Consider the following 26,709-nt stretch of genomic DNA (forward strand, 5'->3'; position numbering starts at 1 on the left):
GTTCTTGCAAGTTCTGTTAAATATCACCAGGTTTATTTGCTCCTTAGGCATAATCAGAGAATTCTATTAGATATATATTTTTTCTTTACCAAAAAGTATCTGGTTTTTATTCTCCATTCATTAAATGAATGTTTGTCTAGATGTGTGTATTATCTTTTTTATCCTTTGTGTCTCTGACAAAAATGGCTTTAATTAGGCTACCTAGGACTCTTCTACTCTGAAACCTTGACATGTAAATTAGTGTAGATTTTAATTATTTCATCATTCATTTTTATAATCTTTTAAAAGTTTAGTACTCAAAATATATACATATACAAGAACCTGAAACTATCTACATGAGCATATCTTTAAGGTGAATTATAATTGCTCATTTATTCCGAAACTGCTTTTATCTCATCAGTAAATCTGAGTTGCTATGTAATGTGTGGGTGATTTTTTTTTTTGTTGTTTGTTTTTTGTTTTTTTTTACAGATACCAAAGATGATGACTAGAAAGATTAAGCTTTGGGACATTAATGTCCATATAACCTGTCATTTATGCAATGGATACCTGATTGATGCCACTACTGTAACGGAATGCTTACATACTTGTAAGTAGGAATATAATGCTGTGAGTAAGCTAAAACAGTTTCTTTACTTGATGTGCTAGATGTTTTAACAGTTTTAGCTGAAGTTTAAAGTTTTACTGTGTACCAGCTAGAATAATGCAGGCTCTGCTATGCAGTTATAATTTTTCAACAAAAATATATTGTTTTGTGAGACAAGAAGAACAAACTTGAAACCATATATAGTAAATGGTAATGTATATGTTTAGGAATGTAGTTTTTCTGCTGAATATTGGAAGAGATATGGCATGCTTTACAGAGATATGATGTTTCAGATTTCCCAGAGATAATTTTTTCCAGTGCATCTAATTTCTAGATGCTGTTCATCAGCTTTAATGTATTTGCTTTTCTTGGTTTGCTTATCACTCCTTTTTTAGCTCATTCTTCAGTCACTTCCCCATTTGCTACAAATATCAAGCTCCTTGGTGTTCTGTTTGAAGTAGCACATTTAGAAATTTAATTAGGCTTTTGCTATGTTTTGTTCCAAATTCTGTAATGCTGCCATTAAATATTAAAATTAGTCTTGCTAGAGGGTTGCTTTTTCATTGTTGTAAAATGCATTTATTTATTTGCAACCCTAAAACATGCACTGCAAGCAACTGTGCTCAGTTTACATAGGCCATGCAATTTCTCAGGAATGCATTCTCAGACCAAACCTATGGAGTGTCTTGTGGAATGTCCCTTATTATAAATTTATGTTTTCAGAAATTTTGTTGCTTTTGGATTCATCCTTAAACTTATGTTATTAATTCTGAGGGGAGACATACCATTGTAGTATGGGTGGAAGGGTGGAGACCAGCTTTTTAAAGAATACCTATAGGGAAAGTAGAGTTTTCCCACTTTGTTTCTTCATTTCACAGAATCACAGAATTGTTAGGGTTGGAAGGGACCTCTGGAGATCATCCAGTCCAACCCCCCTTCCAAGGTAGGGCCACCTAGAGCAGGTTACACAGGAACACATCCAGGTAAGTTTTGAATGTCTCCAGAGAGGGAGACTCCACGACCCTCCTGGGCAGCCTGTTCCTGTGCTCTGCCACCCTCAATGTAAAGAAATTCTTCCTCATGTTGAGGTGAAACTTTTTGTGCTTTAGTTTATGGCCAGTGCTCCTCATCCTGTCACTGGGCACCACTGAAAAGAGTCTGGCACCATCCTCCTGGCACTCGCCTTTCAGGTATTTATATGTATTAAGGAGGTCCCCCTCTCAGTTTTCTCCAGACTAAACAGGCCCAGCTCCTGCAATCTCTCCTCATAAGATGCTTCTGACCCTTAATCATCTTCCTGGCCCTCTGCTGGACCCTCTCCAGTAGCTCCTTGTCTTTCTTGCACTGAGGGGCCCAGAACTGGACACAGTACCCCAGATGTAGCCTCACCAGGGTTGAGTAGAAGCAGAGGATCATCTCTCTCAATCTACTGGCCACACTCCTCCCAATGCACCCCAGGATACTATTGGCCCTCCTGGCCGCAAGGGCACACTGCCGTCTCATAGTCAACTTATCATCCACCAATACTCCCAGGTCCTTCTCAGCAGAACTGCTCTCCAGTAGGTCAGCCCCCAACCTGTACTGGTACTTGGAGTTCTTCCTCCCCCAGGTGCTCTCTGCTCATCCATGCCCCCTTTGCCTGATTTTTCATCATGGGGATATAACCCTACACTTGCCCTTGTTGAACCTCATTAGGTTTCTCTCTGCCCAATTCTCCAACCTAGCAAGGTTTTGCTGAATGGCAGCACAGCTTTCAGGCATATCAGCCATTCCCCCCAGCTTTGTATCATCAGCAAACTTGCTGAGGGTACGCTCTAGCCCTTCATCCCAGTCACTGATAATCAAGGTGAATAAGACCGGACCCAGTACTGATCCCTGGGGAACACCACTGACTACAGGCCTCCAACTGGATTCTACTCCACTGATCACAACTCTCTGAGCTCTGCCATTCAGCCAGTTTTCGATCCACCTCACTGTCCATTCACCTAACTCATGTTTCCTAAGCTTGCCTACGAGAATGTTATGGGAGACAGTGTCAAAGGCCTTGCTGAAGTCGAGGTAGGTTGTGGCGTATCACGACACAGACTCAAGTTGATGAGGAGACTCAAATCCAACTTTATTACAATCAAGCCCTTTTTATCCCCTTGTTCGGTACTTTCCCAACCTGCACAAGCATGCCATGTTCAATCTCATTGGCCCTTGTAAAAATCCCCAGGTAAATAGTCCAGTCACAATGCTGAGCACACGTTGTCCAGACGGTGACAGTTTCACCCTGCCATCTCAGACCTGCTCACAACCCCCACATCCGGCCTCCAACTGAGACTCCCCACCACAACAACATCCTGGCCCATCCCCCCAAGTCTTGCTTGTTTTCCTTTCCCCTCCTTCAACATTCCAAATTACCGCCCCAGGGCTTGTTAAGCACCAAGGCCTCAGAGCTCATTCCCAGACTGTTTTTCATGCAAATCTTATCACCTTCACTCCCCACAGTAGGTAACATCCACTGTTCTTCCCTCATCAACCCATCCTGCCGTGTCATCATAGAAGATTGGTCAAGCAATATTTACTCTTGGTGAATCCACGCTGACTACTTCTGAAGACCTTTACTTTTACATGCTTGGTGATGACCTCCAGAATGACCTGTTCTTAGCAGTAAAGACTGAGGCAAAGGTGGCATTCAGTAATTCCGCCTTCTCTGTGTCTTCTATTACCAGGACACTCATCTGATTCAGCAGCAACCCCACATTTTTCCTTATCTTCCTTTTGCTGCTAATATACTTGTAGAAATGATGCGTGGATTGACTCCACAACTCGTTAAAGTTGTAAAGTAGGTATGCTTTTTATTCAGCGCTGTCGTGGTTTAAACCCAGTCAGGTAACTTGTTCACTCACTCCCAGTGAGTGGTGCCAAGCTGACAACAATCAAGGTCCGTGTTTGTCTCCCCCCCCTCCCTGCACCGGGGCTCTCCCCTTCCCCGCTCCCGGAGGAACGGGGAGGAGGATCGAGAGAGTGCAACTCCTACGGGTTGAGACAAGAACAGTCCAGCAACAAATCACCACCGCTACTATCAGCTAAAACAATGATAAGGGAAAATAACAAGGGAAGAGAATACGATACCACCGGCCAAGAAAACGAGTTCCACCCGGAAGCTCCTGTCCTTCCGGGTAACTCCCAGTTACCCCCCACCCCGGGCATGACGTGCTGTGGTATGGAATACCTCCCCGGCTAGCCCGGGTCAGGCGCCCCGTCTCTGCTTCCTCACAGCTTCCCCTCCTCCCTGGCAGAGCATGAGCCTCACAGAGTCCTTGGTCAGGGTAAACATCACTTAGCAACAACCGACAACATCGGCTTCACCAACGCTGTTCTCAAAACTAGAAGTCAAAACACAGCACTGCACCAGCTAACACAAAGGAAAAAACATGACTGCTACTGCTGAACCCAGGACATTATCCACCCCTTATTCCATACCATTCACGTCGTGCTCAGATCCCACATTTTCAATACACCATCGCTCTCCCACATATATACATCCATATACATACAGACCAAGAGGAAAAAAATCATTTTCTTAGTGCATGGACCAATCCCTATAATGCTGCCGAGTCCATTCGGTCCATGATGTTCCAAGTTCATTCTCTGTTGGGATGATGGCTGGAGGGAAGTCAGGGCCAGTCGCTGGTGACCTGGAGACATCTAGTTGATGGGCTATAAAAGCATTACACAGCAGGCAACAGCATACAATTGAGTTCACTGGCTGTTTTCCCCTAAAATCAAATCCCCTTGAGGTATACATCGGACTTCCCCATCTTCCCGCATTACCCACCAAGTATATCCAGGTCCCTGAGCAAAAGCAATCCCACGAGTGGGTTTGCCTTTACCTGAAGCAGGAATAACCCAGACTGTCTTCCCCAGCAAATTCTTCATATGCACCACGGGAACTTTGTCCCCCTCTACAATATGTAAAAGTTCTGACTGGGCTGGGCCAGCCCTGTTGGCAGATCCTCTGGTGTTGACCAACCAGGTGGCCTTTGGTAAATGTGTATCCCAATGCTTGAAAGTTCCCCCACCCATCGCTCTCAGTGTAGTTTTTAACAGCCCATTGTACCGTTCGATTTTCCCAGAGGCTGGTGCATGGTAGGGGATGTGATATACCCACTCAATGCCATGCTCTTTGGCCCAAATATCTATAAGGTTATTCCGGAAATGAGTCCCATTGTCTGACTCAATTCTCTCTGGGGTGCCGTGTCGCCACAAAATCTGTTTCTCAAGGCCCAGGATGGTGTTCCGGGCAGTGGCATGGGGCACAGCGTATGTTTCCAGCCACCCGGTGGTTGCTTCCACCATGGTAAGCACATGGCGCTTGCCTTGGCGGGTTGGTGGCAGTGTGATATAGTCAATCTGCCAGGCCTCCCCATATTTATACTTCAACCATCGTCCTCCATACCAAAGAGGCTTTAACCGCTTGGCTTGTTTAATTGCAGCACATGTTTCACACTCATGAATAACCTGGGCAATAGTGTCCATTGTTAAGTCCACCCCTCGGTCACGGGCCCATCTATATGTTGCATCTCTGCCCTGATGGCCTGAAGTGTCATGGGCCCACCGGGCCAAAAATAATTCACCTTTATGTTGCCAATCTAAGTCCATCTGAGCCACTTCAATCTTAGCCGCTTTATCCACTTGTTGGTTGTTCTGGTGTTCCTCAGTGGCCCGACTCTTGGGTACATGGGCATCTACATGACGTACCTTCACCACCAGGTTCTGCACCCTGGCAGCAATATCTTTCCACAGTGCAGCAGCCCAGATGGGTTTACCTCTGCGTTGCCAGTTGCTCTGCTTCCATTGCTTCAACCACCCCCACAGGGCATTTGCCACCATCCATGAGTCAGTATAGAGATAAAGTACTGGCCACTTTTCTCGTTCAGCAATGTCCAGGGCCAGCTGGATGGCTTTCACCTCGGCAAATTGACTCGATTCACCCTCTCCTTCAGCAGTTTCTGCAACTTGTCGTCCAGGACTCCATACAGCTGCCTTCCATCTCCGATGCTTTCCCACAATACGGCAAGAGCCATCAGTAAACAAGGCATACTGCTTTTCACTTTCTGACAGTTTATTATATGGTGGGGCCTCTTCAGCACGCACCACCTCCTCCTCTGGTGACATTCCGAAATCTTTGCCCTCTGGCCAGTCCATGATGACTTCTAGAATGCCTGGACGACTGGGATTTCCTATTCGATTTCGTTGTGTAATTAATGCAGCCCATTTACTCCATGTAGCATCAGTTGCATGATGTGTAGAGGAGACCCTGCCTTTGAACATCCAGCCCAGCACGGGCAGCCGGGGTGCCAGGAGGAGCTGTGCTTCAGTGCCAATCACTTCCGAAGCAGCTCGAACCCCTTCATAGGCTGCCAGTATCTCTTTCTCAGTTGGGGTATAGCTGGCCTCAGATCCTTTGTATCCCCGACTCCAAAAGCCGAGGGGTCGACCTCGAGTCTCCCCTGGAGCTTTCTGCCAGAGGCTCCAGGTAGGACCGTTCTCCCCAGCTGCAGTGTACAGCACATTTTTTACATCTGGTCCGGTTCGGACTGGTCCAAGGGCTACTGCATGAACTATCTCACGTTTCATTTGCTCAAAGGCTTGTTGCTGCTCAGGGCCCCATTTAAAATCATTCTTCTTCCGGGTCACATGATAGAGAGGGCTTACAATCGAACTGTAATTTGGGATGTGCATTCTCCAGAACCCCACTGCACCCAAGAAAGCTTGCGTTTCTTTCTTATTAGTTGGTGGAGACATTGCTGTTATCTTGTTGATCACATCTGTGGGGATCTGTCTACGTCCATCTTGCCATTTTATTCCCAAAAATTGAATCTCCTGTGCAGGTCCCTTGACCTTACTCCGTTTTATGGCAAAATCGGCTTTCAGCAGGATTTGGATTATTTTCCTCCCTTTCTCAAAGACTTCTTCCGCTGTATCGCCCCACACAATAATGTCATCAATGTATTGCAGGTGTTCTGGAGCTTGCCCCTGTTCCAGTGCAGTCTGGATCAGTCCATGGCAAATGGTAGGGCTGTGTTTCCACCCCTGGGGCAGTCGGTTCCAAGTGAACTGGACACCCCTCCAAGTAAAAGCAAACTGTGGCCTGCACTCTGCTGCCAAAGGAATGGAGAAAAATGCATTGGCAATATCAATCGTGGCATACCACTTGGCTGCTTTTGACTCTAGTTCATACTGAAGTTCTAGCATGTCCGGTACGGCAGCACTCAATGGTGGTGTGACTTCATTCAGGCCACGATAGTCTACTGTTAGTCTCCATTCTCCATTAGACTTTCGCACTGGCCATATGGGGCTATTGAAGGGTGAGCGGGTCCTGCTGATCACCCCCTGACTCTCCAGTCTACGGATCAGCTGATGGATGGGAATCAGGGAGTCTCGGTTGGTGCGATATTGCCGCCGGTGCACCGTTGTGGTCGCAATTGGCACTTGTTGTTCTTCAACTTTCAGCAACCCCACAGCAGAGGGATCTTCTGAGAGACCAGGCAAGGTGGACAGCTGCTCAATTTCCTCAGTCTCCAAAGCAGCAATACCAAAAGCCCACCGGTACCCTTTTGGGTCTTTGAAGTACCCTCTCTTGAGGTAGTCTATGCCGAGGATGCATGGAGCATCTGGACCAGTCACAATAGGGTGCTTTTGCCACTCCCTCCCAGTCAGGCTGATTTCAGCCTCCAGCACAGTCAACTCTTGGGATCCTCCTGTTACTCCAGAAATATAGATGGGTTCCACCCCTTGACAGCTTGATGGCATCAGGGTACACTGTGCACCGGTATCTACTAGTGCCTTATACTTCTGTGGGACTGATGTGCCAGGCCATCTGATCCACACAGTCCAGTAAATCCGATTGTCCCCTACCTCCACCTGGCTGGAGGCAGGGCCCCTCTAATGGTCGTCACAGCATTGGACACTTAAGTCGTGTTGAAAGGGATTATTCTTCGTTATCACAGGAGCTGGAGTAAAATCAGCTCTTCCACTCCATCTGGGAAACTGCTCACCAGAGACTGAAGCCGTAGCTCTCATATGACGATCAGTCTTGGCCCTTGCTCCCCTCTTCAGTTCACTCACCCGTTCCTCCAAAGCTGAAGTAGGTTTTCCATCCCACTTTGTCATGTCTTCTCCGTGATCCAGCAGGTAAAACCATAGGGTACCCCGTGGCGTATACCTTCTGTATCTCCTCTCTTGAACAATAGGACGTCTTTTGTTAATAGCTGAGACGCGTGTTGGTACACGTGAGGAGCTGGATAAATCAGATACATCGTCCCTCAATTTGTCGAGGTCCTGGGACAGTTTTTTCACAGCTGAGATGATGGAAGGAGTGAGATTGTCTTCGAACTCTCGGAGTTTATGAACCATTTCATCCACTGTTAGTGGTACTATGTCATTCCAGGTCACTGTTGCCAATGAATGGGCATATGATGACGGTGCATTCTGTGTAAGTTTTCGCCACATGGGTCGTGTACATTCAACTTCATCTGGATCTATAGGTGTATCCCCGTTATTCGGCTTGATGTGATAGATCATCTCTACGATGGCCGATTCCCTCAGAGACTGGATGCCTTTGTCTATAGTAGTCCACTTGGCCGAACGACTCGTAACATAGTCCTTGTACGGAAACCTTTCTTTCACAGCTGCCAAGAGCCTCCTCTAAAGGCTGAGGGACTTTTTCTCTCTTGCAATTGCTTTGTCAATTCCCCCTTCTCTAGCAAGTGATCCCAGCTGCTTGGCTTCTGTACCTTCTAGTTCGTGACCATCGGCCCCATTGTCCCAGCATCGGAGTAACCAGGTGATGATGTGCTCCCCTGGTTGACGGGTAAAATCTTTTCGCATATTCCGCAGCTCGGTTGAGGTCCGAGGTCGAGAAGTTACCTCTTCTTCTTCTTCTTCGTCATGTGAGGATGACTCCTGATCAGATTCTGGACCGGGTGGTGAATTCATTGGTTCTTCATCTCGCTTCACCCTTTTTGCCTCCTTTTTGCTTGTTCTCTTGCGTACAGGGGCAACTGATATTGGTACGAATTGGTCCTCTGGTTTGGCTGCAGTGATTATCACTGTGGTTTGAGTAGCGACTGTACTTGTTGCTGGGGGTGGTGTAGCTACCGTGCTTGGAGCTGGGGTAACCGCGCTGTCTTTTGCAGTTGAAGTTTGAGCAGCTGCTGTACTTGCCACTGGGGTAGCTGCGCAGTTCATTGCAGCCAAAGTTTGAGTAGCGACTGTCACTTTGCCCTCAAATCCGCCGACATTCTTTTCCTTTTGAAGGTGCTGGATAGTGTTGAACAAGGCCCTGTAAGCATAGGCCAAGCCCCAGCACGTTGCCGTGATTTGTCCATCTCTGGTATGGCCAGAATGACCACACACCTCATTTAAGTGTTTTACTAATTCTTCTGGATTTTGCAGTTGTTCGGTAGTGAAATTCCAAAATACTGGGGGGGCCCACTGACCTAGATACTTGCCCATACTATCCCACACACCCTGCCACTCATGGCTGTCCAGCCTCTGGGAAAATCTCTCGGTCCTCCTACATCGTCGTTTGACCCCAGACAAGACCCAAACCTGAATCTGCTTAACTCTTGAAATCAGTAGTGGGCAAAACACACTCTGTATGCGTGTTAGCATGGTGATTCCCATCACCATCAGCAAACAAGTCTCAAGAGCATTAAAAGGCCATTTAAAAAATTCGAAACTCTCAAATGTAAATGGTCTGGGGGGACGACTAGGAGGGTAAAAGGATGTCTCCTTCACAGGTTGAGCACCTGAGAAGGAGAAAAAAGATGTGTAATTGCTAAGCACCTCCATCATATACCTCCCAAAGTATAAAGGTGGTGACCACACTGGGAACATAAGCCAGATCAGTTTCATGATCAATGATTCTATTGTATTACAAGTCATTACCATAAAGTACAATGGGATAAAAACCTTAGCCCAAGCCCCACACTTGAAAAACACTAATACAGCCAATACCGGATGGACGTAAGATATGGTATACTGAAACTGTGAGATCAAGAGGAAAAACCTTGAGAGCCAATAAATCAGCATTGTGACGAGTGACTATCAATCCAGTCAGATCTGTTCTTATCTCAACCCCTCGTGCCCCACGTTGGGCGCCAAAAAGAACTGTCGTGGTTTAAACCCAGTCAGGTAACTTGTTCACTCACTCCCAGTGAGTGGTGCCAAGCTGACAACAATCAAGGTCCGTGTTCGTCTCCCCCCCCTCCCTGCACCGGGGCTCTCCCATTCCCCGCTCCCGGAGGAACGGGGAGGAGGATCGAGAGAGTGCAACTCCTACGGGTTGAGACAAGAACAGTCCAGCAACAAATCACCACCGCTACTATCAGCTAAAACAATGATAAGGGAAAATAACAAGGGAAGAGAATACGATACCACCGGCCAAGAAAACGAGTTCCACCCGGAAGCTCCTGTCCTTCCGGGTAACTCCCAGTTACCCCCCACCCCGGGCATGACGTGCTGTGGTATGGAATACCTCCCCGGCTAGCCCGGGTCAGGCGCCCCGTCTCTGCTTCCTCACAGCTTCCCCTCCTCCCTGGCAGAGCATGAGCCTCACAGAGTCCTTGGTCAGGGTAAACATCACTTAGCAACAACCGACAACATCGGCTTCACCAACGCTGTTCTCAAAACTAGAAGTCAAAACACAGCACTGCACCAGCTAACACAAAGGAAAAAACATGACTGCTACTGCTGAACCCAGGACAAGCGCTGAGACACACAGGGATAATTCCTCAAAGTCAGGCGTACCTCAGTGTTGTTTCCCTCTACATTTATTCTCTAAAGTTATATATATTCATAAGGTTGCACAATACGCCTATACATATTCATATCCTATCCCCGCTTCGTATTATAATGAGTTAGAAGGTTAGCAGTGCCCCCTCTGGTCATGGGCAGGGGTCTCAAGATGAAGTAAATGAGTCTTCCTCCTCTGGGTAGGGGTCTTCAAGATGAAGTAAATGAGTCTTCCTCTTCTTGAACTTTTCACCTTTTAGTCTTCACATATGGCCTTAGGGTTTGGTCGGTGTCCCAGCCATAAACCATCTGCTTCTCCCCCTTCAGGCATCTGCTTTTCCTTATCAGTTTCTGCTTATCAGTAGAATCAGGCCTCTGCTTTTCCTTGTCAATAGAACCAGGTGTCTGCCTTTCCTTATCAATGGTTAGTGCCTTTGTTCTGCTTAGTAGGCATGATAGGTACAGACAACACTTTTGTTTAAGCAATCGAATTCCTCTAACCCGCTTGTACAACCCCCCTGTACAACCCCCCTGTACATTGGTTAACCCTGTATCAGAAACCCTTCTTGTTGTCCTTGATGTCCGTTGGTAGAATCAAACCCAGGTGGGCCTTGGCCTTCCTTGGCGCATCCCTGCATACCCTAACAGTGTTCCTATAGTCCTCCCACTTGGCCTGTCCCTTTTTCCACATCCCATACATTTCTTTCTTGCATTTGAGATTGTGGGTAAATAGGGGAAATTAGAGACCACATTCCTCCAGTCCCCCAAAGTTATAACACTAAGGAAACCTTAGGGTAAAATGCAGCTGATATTTCCAAGGTGGGATGCAGTTGGCATGCATGGAAACTACCCAGTGATAGTTCCCCAGGCAACCCTGCAAACATGGCATATGCTAAGAGAAACTGAATGAAGGGTGGAGTGGAGTGAAGGCCCCATAGCCAGGCTCTATTATACTCCCTGCAGTAGTGGGAACTTGAAGGCACCTTGTACTGATAAACCACACAGCAGCTACCAAACAAGGAAACTAGATTTGTATTTTTAAAAGCAAGAGAATTTTGCACCAATCAGTAACAAAACCATGTATGACTAGAGTCACTCCAGCTCCATAGGCATGTAGTTAAAAAATTGAAACTTGCGTTACTATGGAAAAGCCTGGACAGATACAAGGGCCTCCTACAAGGTCAGGATGAACAGCACTGGTGAACAAGGAACCCATAGCGGGAGAGGAGGCTTTGCCCTTGTGTAGGCGGATTAAGAAACAGGGATAACAAATTCGTAATCAGGAAAGACTATCCTTGAAGCCTGGTACATCCTGGAAGTACATGGACATCATTGACACGGCTTCATGCGTCAGCAAGACATGATGTGTCCTTTCGATGAAAATGATGTAACTTTATGCAAATTAACTGACCACCCTGTACATAGTGGGAGGGTTACAGGTTACAGGGAGTTACTAACCTGAATCAAATTGTATAAGTATGTGAAATTAGGAAAGGGAAAGGAGGGAAGACTCCATTGTAACTTCTGGGATCAGTCAACAGGCTGAACCTGTCTTCTCCCCCATAGGGACGCCTATTGGGTAAGAAGTTTATCTTATGTGTGCTAAATAACTAACTCACACTATCTGTTATGAGTGACTATAGTCTGGTTGTATGTCACTTCAAGTTTGTTTTTACAGACAGTTCCTATCACCAACAATCTCTGAACCTTATCCTGTCATGAACTTGTATTTTGTATAATTCAAATCTTCAGACGAAGTCTGTTTTGTCTAAGGGATTTGACTTGGTGACACTGTCGGTGGGGGTCCCTGAATAGGTCAGTTGAGTCACTCTCTGATTTGGTGGGCTGTCCAGTACGCAGGCAGGCTGGTTGGGCACAAGGTTCTTGTCTTTCTTGGGAAACTGGCAGGCTGAATGGGATGCTGGAAGGGCTGGTCAGTCACAATGGTCTCATCTTGGGAAACTGGAAGGCTGGTCAAATATAAAGTGTTCGAGGACCCCTCCCTTGTAATGTGACAGTATTTGCGTGCAGGACAAATTTGGACAGGAAGGTGCAAGCTCCCTAACATACCTTGTCCACTGGCCTAAGGTGACCACCCGTTTTGGGACAGAGATTCACTAGGAGCTACCTGCTCAACCATGCCCTCTTTGCCTGATTTTTCATCATGGGGATATACTGGCCTTGAGCTTGGAGGAAGTGGTGCTTAAATATTAGCTAGCTCTCTTGGACTCCCTTCTTTTCTAGAGCCCTATCCCATGGGATTCCTCTAAGTAGCTCTTTGAAGAGGTTGAATTTAGCTCTCCAGAAGTTTAGGGTTCTAGTCCTGCTTCCTGCTTTGCTTCCCCCATGCAAGATCCTGAGTTCCACCATCTCATGATCTCTACAGCCAAGACTTCCCCCGACCTTTAAGTTTTGAACCAGTTCCTCCTGATTTGTTAGTACAAGCCTTTCTAGTTTGTGACTGTCATGGTTTAACCCCACCTGGCAAATAAGTACCACAGCTGATGGCTCACTCCCCCTGCCACCCCTCAACTGGGATGGGGAGGAGAATCGAGAAAAGAAAGTAAAACAAAAAAAATAAAGCCCACAGGTTGAGAAAAGAACAGTTTAACAATTAAAATAAAGTACAATATAATACAAATAATGCTACTAATAATGAAAAGGGAAATAAGGAGAGAGATCTAAAACTAAAGGGGGGGGGAACCAAAACACAAAAAAACAGCATAACAAGAGTGATGGACAATGCAGTTTCTCACCACCCACCAACCAATACCTAGCCCAACCTGAGCAGCGATCCAGGCCTTCTGGGTAACTGCCCACAGTTTCTATACTGGGCATGATGTGCTGTGGTATGGAATACCCCTTTGGCTAGTTTGGGTCAGGTGTCCTGTCTCTGCTTCCTCCTGGCTTCTTGTGCCCCTCCTCACTGGCAGAGCATGTGAGACTGAAAAGTCCTTGATTAGGGTAAGCATTACTTAGCAACAACTAAAACATTGGTGTGTTATCAGCACTGTTCTCAGACTAAAGTCGAAAACACATGTCATGGTGTAGGCCCAGTTGGTAACTCAGAACCACGCAGCCGCTTGCTCACTCCCCCTCCCCACCTTCCTCCCCCCACTCCCGAAGGGATGGAGAGGAGAATCGAAAGAATATAACTCCCATGGGTTGAGATAAGAACAGTCCAGTAACTAAGGTATAAAACAAAACCACTACTGCTACCACCAATAATAATAATGATAAGGGAAATAACAAGGGAAGAGTATACAACCGCTCACCACCTGCCAACTGATACCCAGCCTGACCCAAGCATTGATCTAGCCCTTCCAGGTAGCTGCCCCCAGTTTCTATACTGGGCATGACGTGCCATGGTATGGAATACCTCTTTGGCTCGTTTGGGTCAGGTGTCCTGTCTCTGCTTCCTCCTGGCTTCCCCTCCTCCCTGGCAGAGCATGAGACTCAGAAAGTCCTTTGTCAGAGTAAACATTACTTAGCAACAACTAAAACCATCGGTGTTATCAGTGCTGTTTCCAGGCTGAAAGTCAAAACCACAGCACTGCACCAGCTGCTAAGGAGAAAAATAACTGTTACAGCTGAACCCAGGACACTGGAGAACAGAAAGCTGCGCGGAGACCTCATAGCAGCCTTCCAGTATCTGAAGGGGGCCTGCAAGGATGCTGGGGAGGGACTCTTCATCTGTGACTGTAGTGATAGGACAAGGGGTAATGGGTTTAAACTTAAACAGGGGAAGTTCAGGTTAGATATAAGGAAGAAGTTATTTTCTGTGAGGGTGGTGGGGCACTGGAATGGGTTGCCCAAGGAAATTGTGAATGCTCCATCCCTGGCAGTATTCAAGACCAGGTTGGATGGAGTCTTGGGCGACATGGTTTAGTGTGAGGTTCCCCTGCCCATGGCAGAGGGGTTGGAACTAGATGATCTTAAAGTCCTTTCCAACCCTAACCATTCTACGATTCTACGGATGGCATCTACCTGGACTTCTGTAAGGCCTTTGATATAGTCCCCCACAACAGTTTTGGTGCAAAATTGGAGATATGGGTTTGATGGATGGCCTGTTAGATGGGTAAGGAATTAGCTAGATGGCCACATCTGAAGAGTTGCAGTCAGTGGATCAATGTTCAAGTGGAAATTAGAAACAAGTGGGATCCCTCAGGGGTCAGTATTGGGACCAGTACTATTCAGTATTTTCATTAGTGACATAAACAGTGGGATTGAATGCACCCTCAGCAAGTTTGCAGACAACCAAGCTGAATGGTGCAGTTGATTTTCTAGAGGGAAGGGATGCTATCCAGAGTGACCTTGACAGGCTTGAGGAGTGGGCTCCTGCCAACCTTATGAAGTTGAACAAGGCCAAGTGTAAGGTCCTGCACCAGGTCAGTGCAATCCCCAATATCAATACAGGCTGGGGAATGAATGGATTGAAAGCAGCCCTGCAGAGAAGGACACAGAAATTCCAGTGGACTAAAAACTGGACATGAGCTGACAATGTGTACTTGCAGCCCAGAAAGCAAATTTCATCCTGGGCTACATGAAAAGAAGCGTGGCCTGCAGGTCAAGGGAGGTGATTCCCCCTCTACTCCACTCTCATGAGACCCCACCTGGTGTACCAAGTCCAGCTCTGACCCTAGTGCAAGAAAGACATGGACCTGTTAGAGCCAGTCCAGAGGAGGGTCACGAAAATGATCAGAGTGCTGCAACACCTCTTCTATGAAGAAAGTCTGAGAGAGTTGGGGTTTTTCATCCTGGAGAAGAAAACAATTTTAATGAACATTTTTTATGACTGTTCTCAGTTCAGACAAGTGATGCATTGTAGATATGGTAAGAAAATTATAACTAGTTGGACTCTTCCTAACAAAACATGGCTAGATTTGGAACACGGTTCCATTCCCAAAGTTACTAGAACAGCATTTCAAATAGTTCAGTAGCATATGTAGCATATTTTAGTCTTCAGCTTTCACAAAGGATGTTACAGACACTGCATGCCATTAAGATACCTAGCCAATCTGCTGTTTATCATGGATGCACGTAGAAAAAAATGTGCTATGATAATAAACCTTTGGCAAAAGAGTAATTTCTTTTTCCTCAAGTCAGATGCTTTGAATCATTTTATTCAAATGCAATTTAACTTTTCACTTTCACAAAATACACTACAATAGACTTCAATAAGAAAATTAAACAAGGAAAGGTCTTTAGTATAGATATATGTCGTGGTTTATACCCTAGCCAGACAGCTTGTTTACTCACTCCCAGTGAGTGGTGCCAGGCTGAGAGCAATCGAGGCCGCCCCCCCCCCCCCAGGTTCTCCCCTTCCCTGCTCCCGTGAGGGATGGGGAGGAGGATTGAAAGGGTGCAACTCCCACGGGTTGAGACGAACAGTCCAAAAACCAATGTACAACACAAATCACCACCGCTACCACCTCCGACAACAATGATAAGAGAAAATAACAAGGGAAGAGAATACAATACCACTTGCCGAGAAACGAGTCCGACCCAGAAGCCTGTGTCCTTCTGGGTAACTCCAGTTACCCCCCACACCGGGCATGATGTGCTGTGGTATGGAATACCTCTTTGGCTAGCCTGGGTCAGGAGCCCCGTCTCTGCTTCCTCCCAGCTTCCCCTCCTCCCTGGCAGAGCATGAGCCTCACAAAGTCCTTGGTCAGGGTAAACATCACTTAGCAACAACCAAAAACATCGGTATCACCAGCACTGTTCCCAGGCTGAAAGTCAAAACACAGCACTGCACCAGCTACCAAGAAGGAGAAAAATGACTGCTACTGCTGAACCCAGGACAATATAAAAACTTTTAAAATGGATACTACAGAGCAGCATGCTTTTAGAACTGTTTCTAAGTCTATACACGGCCATATGTTTGCTTCAAAGAAAAATAATTCCCTCATTTTAACCAGTACTATTATTTCACTTATAATTATACATGACAGTATTAAGTGTTTTCCTGACCTTAAGTTCTAAACGAACTCCAGCTCAAACTTCAGAAATAAAAAAGTTATCTAAATTATATATTTTTATTATTATTAAAAAAGCTTAAAAATCTTTTCCTTAAACAGCGATTCCTTTAATTTTAGACAGCCTTACAACAGCCCTCATGTTATAAAGCAAGTGAACTGTAGCTATAGCGCCATATACCTCTCAGACATGATGATATGTTTGAATAAACAGCAGTTAAAGCCAAAAAGGTCACTACACTTGCTTTCCTTATATATTGCATTTCCATAGTAAAGTTTAAATTTATGTTGCTGGTAGGAGTTATTATTGGACCAGTCCTAGTAATTTTGCCCACTAAGTTCAGATCTTGCATTACAGTCTGCTCCAGTGGTATATACTACCAGATCCAATTGTAAGGGTAAGTCATTTTTCTCCTTCTTAGTAGCTGGTGCAGTGCTGTGGTTTTGACTTTAGGCCAGGGAACAACACTGATAACACTGATGTTTTTAGTTGTTGCTAAGTAATGTTTAATCTGACCAAGGACTTTCTGAGTCTCATGCTCTGCCAGGGAAGAGGGGAAGCCAGGAGGAAGCAGAGACAGGACACCTGACCCAAAATAGCCAAAGAGGTATTCCATACCACAGCATGTCATGCCCAGTATAGAAACTGGGGGCAGTTACCTGGAAGGGCTAGATCACTGCTCGGGGTCCAGCTGGGAATCTATTGGCGGTAGTGAGCGGTTGTATTCTCTTCCCTTGTTATTTCCCTTATCATTATTATTATTGGTGGTAGCAGTAGTGGTTTTGTGTTATACCTTTGTTACTGGACTGTTCTTATCTCAACCCATGGGAGTTATATTCTTTCGATTCTCCTCCCCATCCCTCCGGGAGCGGGGAGAGAAAGGTGGGGAGGGGGAGTGAGCAAGCGGCTGCGTGGTTCTGAGTTACCAGCTGAGCCTACACCATGACATCTGTTTTCGACTTCAGTCTGAGAACAATGCTGATAACACACCAATGTTTTAGTTGTTGCTAAGTAATGCTTACCCTAATCAAGGACTTTTCAGTCTCTCATGCTCTGCCAGTGAGGAGGGGCACAAGAAGCCAGGAGGAAGCAGAGACAGGACACCTGACCCAAACTAGCCAAAGGGGTATTCCATACCACAGCACATCATGCCCAGTATAGAAACTGTGGGGAGTCACCCAGAAGGCCCAGATCGCTGCTCGGGTCAGGCTGTCTGACTGCCATGACTATTCAAATATGATGGAGAGTAGCTTGACAACTACATTAGCCAATTCTCTCAGGACCTTCGAGTGCATTTCATTGGGTCACATGGACTTGTGTATGTTGAGGTTCCTCAGGTGGTCTTGAACCTGAACTTCTCCTACAAAGTGAGGGACTTCTTTCCCTCAGTCCCTGCCTTGATATTCGGGGGCTTGAAAGATGTGGGAAGAGAGGTTACCATTGATAACTGAGGCACAAAAATTTTTGAGTACCTCAGCCTTCTCCATGTCGGTTGTCACTATTTCCCATGTCTTATTTATCAGAGTGTGTAATTTTCCTTAATTTTCTTTTCTGGCCAACATACCCATAGAAGCCATTTTTATTATTCTTTGCATCTTTTGCCAAATTCAGATCCAGCTGCACCTTAGCTTTCTTGGTCCCATGCCTACACATCCAGGCAGCATCACTATATTCTTCCCAGGCTACATGTCTCTGCTTCCACTGCCTACGTATTTCTTACGCTTTAGTCTTACTAGGATGTCTTTACTCAGCCATGTCAGTCTCTTGCCTTCCTTGTCCGATTTCTTACATGTGGGAATTGAGAGCACTTTTGCTCTAAGAAAAATGTCCTTGAAGAGCTGCCAGCTCTGTTCAGCTCCTTTGTCCTTGAAGGCAGTTTCCTAGGTCACATCCAGTAATTCCTTAAACAACTGAATGTTTGCTCTCCTAAGACTCTGGCCCATATCCCTCAAGATTGTGAATTTCACCAGGGCATGATCACTGCAGCCCAGGCTGCCACCCATCTTAACTTCTCTGATTATTTCCTCTCTGTTGATGAGCATCAGGTCCAGGAACCCTTCTCCTCTAGCTGGGCTTTCTTCTATCACCTGGATTAAGAACTTATCCTTGACGCACACCAAGAATCTACTGGACTGCTTACATCTTGCTGTGCTGCTTTTCCAGCAGATGTCAGGGTGACTGAAATCCACCAGCAGGATCAGAGCCTGTGAGCGTGATGTTTCCCGTAGTTGAAGTAAGAACGCTTCATCAACAGTATCAACCCTTAGGCTATACCACTGGCCTGCAGGTGGATTTCATACTGCTGATCACAACCCTTTGAGTCTGGCAGTCATTTTTCTGTCCACTTATCTCGTTCCTACCTCAATAGTTTGTCTGTGAGGCTTTTATGGGAGACAAATCCCTTATTGATTCCACACGTATTTGCCCCTGTAGGGAGAGATCTGAGAAACATGAATCCATTTATATGTCAGGGAGCAGTTAGGGCCAGTTGCTCCCTGCAGGAATGGGGAAGTTGTGCACAAATAACAGCTAGCAAGGCTGGGGGCTTGCCAGCCAGACCCCAGCCAAACAGTACCCAAACAGTACCCAAACAAGGCAGAGCCGGACATCATAGCCAGGTTCAACAAAGAGCTTACATCATCAGGGAAGTTCATGGTGATGAGGCCCTTAGGGTCTTGAGTGTGGGGTCACCAAGGCATGGGCTATGCAAATGTTATGCTGTACAGTTTTAAACCAGTACTTATTCTGTCACTGTTCCTTAAAGCTACTAATACGAACTGTAATTTTCCAGCCGATTGTTTTGGGTATTGTCGTACAGTTTTCTTTATTTTTACAAGTCTGATTCATTATTTCTACCATTCTGGATTATTGTGGGTGGTAGGATGTTGTCGTGGAACCCAGGACAGATGTATGCAGTCTTTGTTTAATTCCCAGGTTACTCATTAAAAGGCTTGAGTTCTTTCACTTACAAAAGTCCATCCTGATCTGATCCTTTCTCTGTGGATGTTCTATACCTACAGATAATTTCCTTAAATGGAAGGTTTACAGTTACAGAGTCTGTGTTCCTTTTAGGGGACAAAGTTTCAGCCTATCCTGAAAAGATACCTCTGATGACAAGGTGTCATTGATTAACCCAGCCAACAGCTGAACACCACAGGCACTCCCTCACCCTTTGCCCTCGCCCAGTGGGATGGGGGAGAGAATTGGAAGGGTAAAAGTGAGAAAACTCATGCATTGAGATAAAGACAATTTAATAATTAAAAAAGGGACACACACACACACAACACACCACAAAGAGAGGGGAAGCCCCCCATCCCCCCAACCGAAGAAAAACAAATAATGCAAAAGGAAACAATTGCTCACCACCAACCGACCAATGCCCAGACAGACCCTGAGCAATGGCAGCCCCTGCCAACCTCCATCCACCCTGTTTTATTGCTGAGTACAATGCCTGTCATGTTAAGGGGGGCGGTTACTTCCGTAAGATTTTACTCCAGGGGATTTTACCCCCTTACATTTATGTTGGGTCTGTCAACATCCTAGGAAAGGTGAGACCCTTGATCCCGATTAGCCTGCCAGAGCCCTCTACAAGTGTTCTACTGGACAGCACACCATATTGGGAGGGGGTGAATCAACAGACCTATTCAGGGATTCACAGTAACAGATTCCCCCATCAAGTTAATTATTCAAGTTTCAGGAAACTCACACAAAATAGATCCCAGATAAGAATTTTATTATATAAATTTGTGACAGATTAAGGTTCAGAGACTGCCGTTGACAGTACATTAACTGCAAGAACGAGCATGGAATAATAAATACAAAAATCAGCTAGAGTTATTTATTAAACACATAGAGTGTAGTTCTTACCCAATAAGCATCCCTATGAAGGGAGAAGACCGGTTCAGCCCATCAACTAATCCTAGCAGTTACAATGCAGTCTTCCCTAACATTTCTTTTCTTAATTTTGCATATTTATACAATTTAATCCAGGTTAATAACTCCCCATAACCCTCCCACCATTTGCTGATTGGTTGGCTAATTTGCATAAGGTTACATAATTTATTATCTTACTAGGCATGCTCAGGGAAGGGTCATTTAACCTGGGCAGGGGTCTTTTGATCTGTGGGTGTGATTTTTAGTATTTTAATGAGGGTATAATGAGGATAGTTCATCTAAAGGACATCTGAACCATGTTTTCCTGACACGTGAAGCCATATTTTGATGATGTCCATGTATTTTCAGGTTGTACCACACTTCAGCGGTTTCCTGATTAGAGGTTCGTTAGCCCTGTTTTCTTAATCTGCCTACACAAGGGCAAAGCCTCCTCTCCCAACTATCAATTCTCTTCATCCATGCTGTTCATCCTGACCTTGTAGGAGGCCCTTGTATCTGTCCAGGCTTTTCCATAGTAACACAAGTTTCAATTTTTTAACTGCATGCCTATGGAGCTGAAGTGACTCTAGTCATACATGGTTTTGTTACTGATTGGTGTAAAATTCTCTTGCTTTTAAAAATACAAATCTAGTTTCCTTGTTTGGCAGCTGCTGTGCGGTTTATCAGTACATGGCCCTCCTCTAGACCCTCTCCAACAGGTCCATATCTTTCCTGTACTGAGGACTCCAGAGCTGGATGCAGTACTCCAGGTGGGGTCTCACTAGAGCAGAGGAGAATCATCTCCTTTGACGTGCTGGCCACGCTTCTTTAGATGCAGCCCAAGATACAATTGGCCTTCTGGGCTGTAAGCGCACATTGCCAGTTCATATCCAATCTTTCATCCACCAGTACCCCCAAGTCCTTCTCCTCAGGGGTACTCTCAATCCCTTCATCCCCCAGCCTGTATTAATCCTGGCAGATGCCCCAACCCCTGTGCAGGACCTTGCACTTGGTCTTGTTGAACTTCATGAGGTTCATGTGAACCCCCTTCCTGAGCTTGTCCAAATCTCTCTGGATGGCATCCCATCCCTCAGGCGTATCAACTGCACCATACAGCTTGTTGTCATCTGCAAACTTGCTGACAGTGCACTCAATCACAATATGTAGTTGATGAGGATATTAAACAGCACTGGTCCTAATACAGACCCCTGAGGGATGCCACTTGTCACTGGTGTCCATCCAGACATTGAGCCATTGACCACTACCCTTCAGCCAATTCCTCATCCACTGAACAGTCCACCCATCAAATCCGTATCTCTCCAATTTAGAGAGAAGGATGTTGTGGAGTACTCTGACAAAGGCTTTACAGATGTCCAGATAGACAATATCCATAGCCCTTCCTTTTACCACTGGTGTATTTACTTCATCATAGAAGCCCACTAGGTTGGTCAGGCAGGGCTTGCCCTTAGTGAAGTGGTGCTGGCTGTCTCAAATCACCTGGCTGTCCTCCATGTACCTTAGCATAACTCTTAGGAGAATCTGTTCCATGATCTTCCCAGGTGCAGAGGTGACACTGACAGATTGGTAATTCCCGGGGTGCTCCTTTCTACCCTTTTTATAAATTGATGTGATATTTCCCTTTTTCCAGTCACCAGGGACCTTGCCTAACTGCCATGACTTCTCAAATATCATGGAAAGTGGCTCAGCAACTACATCATTTGTTCCTCAAATGGTCATGAGCCTGATATTCACTTAAAGTGGGAGGAACTTTGCTTCTCCTGTCCCCACCTTGCAGTTCATCCACTTGAGGTGTGGGAATAGATCCTGCCAGTGAAGACTGAGGGAAAAAAGTTGTTGAGTACCTCAGCCTTCTCCTTGTCCATTGTTACCAGTTCACCAGTCTTGCTCATCAAGGGGGGCACACTCTCTTAGACCTTCCTCTTGTGGTTGACATACCTGTAGAAGCCCTTCTACTAAAACCTGTGCATTTCCTTCTTACCCTTTAGTTCGACCAGCAGGTCTTGACTCAGCTTGCCTCTTCCTTACTCTGTTTCTTACACCTGAGGTTCATGAGCCTCCTTAAAGATCTGCCAGCTCTGTTCTTTTCCCTTGTCCCTGAGGGCAGTTTCCCAGGGGATCCTATTGACTAACTCCTTACAGAGTTGGAAGTTGGCTTTCCTAACATTCAGGGTCCTGACTGTATTCTTTGCCTGTCTCACCTCCCTCAGAACTGCAAACTCCATGAGTGGGTGATCGCTACCGCCCAGGCTGCCTCCAATCTTGATGTCACTGATTAGCTCACAGTAGTAACCATTACATATTGCTTCTCCCCTGGTAGGGCTGTCTATTACCTGGCTTAAATAGTTATCTTCAATGCACTCCAGGAGTCTCTTGGATTGCCTACAGCTTGCTGTGCTACTTTTCCAGCAGATGTCAGGGTGGTTGAAGGCCCCAGCAGGACAAGAGCCTGTGAGCACAATGCCTCCTGTAGCTGGAGTAAGAAGGCTTTATCAATAGTCTCCCCCTGATTGGGTGGCCTGCAGCAGACACCAATCACAAGGTTTACTTTGTTGCCTTTCAACTTGCTTGTAGCTATTCTTCAGAGACAACTCTTCACACTCGATCCATCTCTTGATGTAGAGGTGTCCTGTGTTCAGTTGTAACAGTTATTTTTCTCCTTCCTAGTAGCTGGTGCAATGCTGTGGTATTCCATACCACAGCATGTCATGCCCAGTATATAAACTGGGGGGGAGTCACCTGGAATGCCCAGATTGCTGCTCGGGTCGGGCTGGGTATCATTTGGGGAGTGGTAAGCAATTGTATTGTGCATCATTTGTGTTTGTTATTTGGAGATTTTTTCCCTTCCTTTTATTTTGTTTAATATTTTTTCCCCTTGTTACTTCCCTTATCATTATTATTATTATCAGTAGTAGTAGTTTTATATTATACTTTAGTTACTGTAGTATTCTTATCTCAACCTGTGGGATTTCCATTCTTTTCATTCTCCACCCCATCCCACTTGGAGCAGGGGGGAAAAGGGGGGGAGTGAGTGAGCAGCTGTGTGGTTCTGAGTTACTGACTGGGATTAAACCACAAGAAGAGGGCAACTTCTCCACCCTTCCTTCCTTGCCTATCCCTTCTGCACAGTCTGTAGCCGTCGTTAGCCACATTTGTCATGGGATCCTTCTCACCAAGTTTCAGTAACAGCCACCAGGTCATAGCTTTCTAGCTTCACAGTGGCTTCCAACCCCTCCTGTTTGTTGCCCATGCTGCATGCATTGGTGTAGAGGCACTTCAGCTGGGCTGTTGGCCTCATCACATTCTTAGAGGAATACCTCCTAATTCATTTGAAATGTTTCACTGGTGTTTCCCTGTTGGCTCCTATTACCTCGGGTGCACCTTCCTCATCTCCATAAGACTTCAAGTGTGTTCCAGTGTGACCAATGCATCTCAGAGACTCTGGTTGAGTGTCCTCACTAGCACCCCACCCCAGTAACTTTGGCATCTTGTCCCACAGCTTGTCACAGGTGAACTTAATATTGTCCACCTCCCCCTTCATGTGTAGCTTAAGACTCTGTCAATGAGCTCTGTTAGCTCATGAGCGAAGACCTTCTTCCCCCTTTGAGAAAGGTGAATCCTGTCCCATGCCAGCAGGACTGGTGCCATGTAGGCCATCCCACTATCAAAAAACCCAAAATGGTGGCAGCGACAACAGCCATGGAGCCATGTATTAATGGACTGGGTCCATCTATTTCTTCTAATGTCGCTGCCTGCAACTGGAAGAAAAGAGGAGAAAATAACCTGTACCCCAGATCCCCTCACCAGCCATCGAAAGGCCCTGAAGTCTCTTTTGATCGCCCTTGGACTACAGATCTCAGCTTCATCACCACCCACATGGAAGATCAGTAATGGTAGTAGTCCAAGGGCCATACCAGGCTAGGAAGTTTCCTAGGAATGTACTTAACCTGGTCCCCAGGGATGCAGCAGGCTTCCCTATGAGGAGAGTCTGCTTGGCATATTGGACCCTCTGTTCTTCTCAGAAGGAAGTAATTTGCAGTATTTGCCAGTTTCCCAGGCTTCTCTGATGCAATGGATGTGGCATTTTGGATTTACTAATTTGCTTTTGTATCTTTGTAGTTTTCTTTATTATCATGCACTTTTAAATTATGTGCTCAATTTCTTGCTTCCTTTGTGGCCAAATATAAATTACTTGAACTAGAGTGCTCTATACTCCGTCATGTAACATATTATGATAATCGAAAATGATTTGCTTTCTTTCAGACTACCCTGTTATACATCTCTTCTTACTTTTTACCTGTTTCCTGGTTTAAACTGCAGTAGTTATTCTGTGTCAACTGATCTAATTGATCACTATACTGTTTCTCAGTATTCTTTTCAGTCTCTCGTGTGCTTTAACATACTTATATATTTTTCCCACTGTCTCTCTGAGTTTGTAAAATGAACCTCTAGTTTTCTTCCATCACTATTGGTCTTCCATTGTCTTCTTTCCATCCCCCTTTCTCCCAGTCATAAATCTAGTATTTTATTCCATTATTAACATAATCACTGTGAATAAAGAGAGATAATAGGTCCTGTTTAAAGGATTAGTGTCTTTTATTAACTTCTATGGTAGTCTATACGTCTGCTGTCTGAGATTATCTTTTGTTGTGGGTTGACCCTGGACAGCAACTAAATACTCATAGAGCCACTCACTCAGCCCCCACTTAATGAGATGGGTGAGAGAATAAGAACAGCAAAAAGCAAGAATATTCCTGGGTCCAAGTAAAGACAGCTTAATAAGAGAAGAGAAAAAAAAACACAAATGATTCAAACACACCCAACTCCTGCCCACTCTTCTTGAAAGACCTGTCACCTGCCATCCAGCCCCTCCACAGACATAGCCCAAGGGTGTCAGAAGCCCACTCAGATACCCCTGGTGATCTCACAACTTTCTTCAAACTATTCTTGTTTTATTTCTAATTAATTATTAATGTTCTTATTATTAGTCTGTAGAAGCTGCTTGGTGAAGTATTTGGAGGAAAACAACACCTGTCCAACATGTCGGATTGTTATACACCAGAGCCATCCATTACAGTATGTCGGGTAAGTGTGTAGTGTGAAAGGAAAAGCACAGCTAGTTACTCTCTGGGCTGTACAAACATCTCAAATACAGCACAGTTTATCTCTACATTTTTTAATTTGCTTAACAGTATTTTAAATATATGTAAAGAAGCTTGTTTAAAAGATAGATTTATATGAAAGAGGTAAGGTATTGAGTTCTGCTGTGAAATTGCAATTCTTTTGAAGCAAAACATTTTCTCTGGAGTCAGACAAACACAATAGACTTTATTTAATTTCTGAGTGACATTTAATGAGATTTAGTCACTTCCTGGTTTGTCTGCTTGGATCATAGAGGTTGCACATATGGAACATCTACATGAATTATACTTGTATTAAATCTTAAGAATAATGACCGGCAGTTGGATAGTGGTTTTCAGTGACTGAGAGGGTGTGTTCAAAGACTTTGCAAATACACAGCATTATTGTTGATTTAGTCTTTCAAAGGACTATTTTGTTCATAGGTGCGGATGAGAAAGTTGTTATCAGAAAAATTAGAGTAGTGGTTTCAATATCTTGAATGGAATAGTCTCTGAAAGATTTGTGCCTACTTCTTTCCATTCCCATACAGGGCTTCATTACTGTGTTACCTAAAATAAATGGGATGTTGTATCCTAATTTCTTTCTTTTTCATTGTATTTTCTGCTAATTTGTACATTATATTTCTTTTTCTTCAACAGTTTCCTCTCATTTAAAAAATTTCAAAGGTATCAGCCAAATGTTATACCACTTGACTTGACCAGATCTGCACTAGAGATTTGTACCATAGCAACTTTTATTGATATAAATTTACTGAGACAGTGTGTTCACAATAGCTGTTGCACATTGTGTAGACTCTTGTCTACCTCCATGCAAAGTTTCTTTTAGTTTGTGGCACTGCTTTAAATGTGCATGTCTTGGTTCTAGTGCAGCTTTTGAAGAAGTGACTATCAAAAATGAATTTGATTGTTTCTCCACTTTCTCTGAGAATTGTGCATGTCCTATAAAAAATTTCTGAATTGCTCAAAGTTGAGTTCCCTTCAGGAGTCAGAAATAAGATGAGTTTTCTTATACCTTCCGAGAATGATATACTATACTATACTAGAGTGTATTTTGAAATATGACAAAACAGTAATGATAAATCCATGCCAGTATCACAGTATCACAGTATGTTAGAGATTGGAAGGGACCTCGAAAGATCATCTAGTCCAATCCCCCTGCCGGAGCAGGAACACCTAGATAATGTTACACAGGAATGCGTCCAGGCGGGTTTTGAATGTCTCCAGGGAAGGAGACTCCACAACCTCCCTGGGCAGCCTGTTCCAGTGTTCCGTCACCCTCACTGAGAAGAAGTTTCTTCTCAAGTTTAAGTGGAACCTCTTGTGTTC

The 26,709-nt window shown here is 45.1% G+C and overlaps 1 protein-coding gene and 1 long non-coding RNA gene across 4 annotated transcripts in view; both read left to right on the forward strand.

Moving 5' to 3' along the window:
• LOC133262200 (uncharacterized) overlaps positions 1-26,709 on the forward strand; it is a 205,365-nt gene that overhangs the window by 58,264 nt on the left and 120,392 nt on the right. The gene's annotated exons all lie outside the window — the stretch shown is intronic.
• LOC133262197 (polycomb group RING finger protein 3-like) overlaps positions 1-26,709 on the forward strand; it is a 107,456-nt gene that overhangs the window by 45,525 nt on the left and 35,222 nt on the right. For all 3 annotated transcript variants that reach the window (XM_061441155.1, XM_061441153.1, XM_061441154.1), the window contains exons 4-5: positions 472-589; positions 25,231-25,327. In XM_061441155.1, the coding sequence (XP_061297139.1) occupies positions 481-589; positions 25,231-25,327 (206 nt within the window). In that variant the 5' untranslated portion in view covers positions 472-480. The remainder of the gene's footprint in view (positions 1-471; positions 590-25,230; positions 25,328-26,709) is intronic.

Source organism: Pezoporus flaviventris, unplaced genomic scaffold (genome assembly GCF_033815535.1).
Source record: "Pezoporus flaviventris isolate CSIRO_AGI_PZ_B2104156 unplaced genomic scaffold, CSIRO_AGI_Pfla_v1 ptg000193l, whole genome shotgun sequence".
Taxonomy (NCBI): Eukaryota; Metazoa; Chordata; class Aves; order Psittaciformes; family Psittacidae; genus Pezoporus; species Pezoporus flaviventris.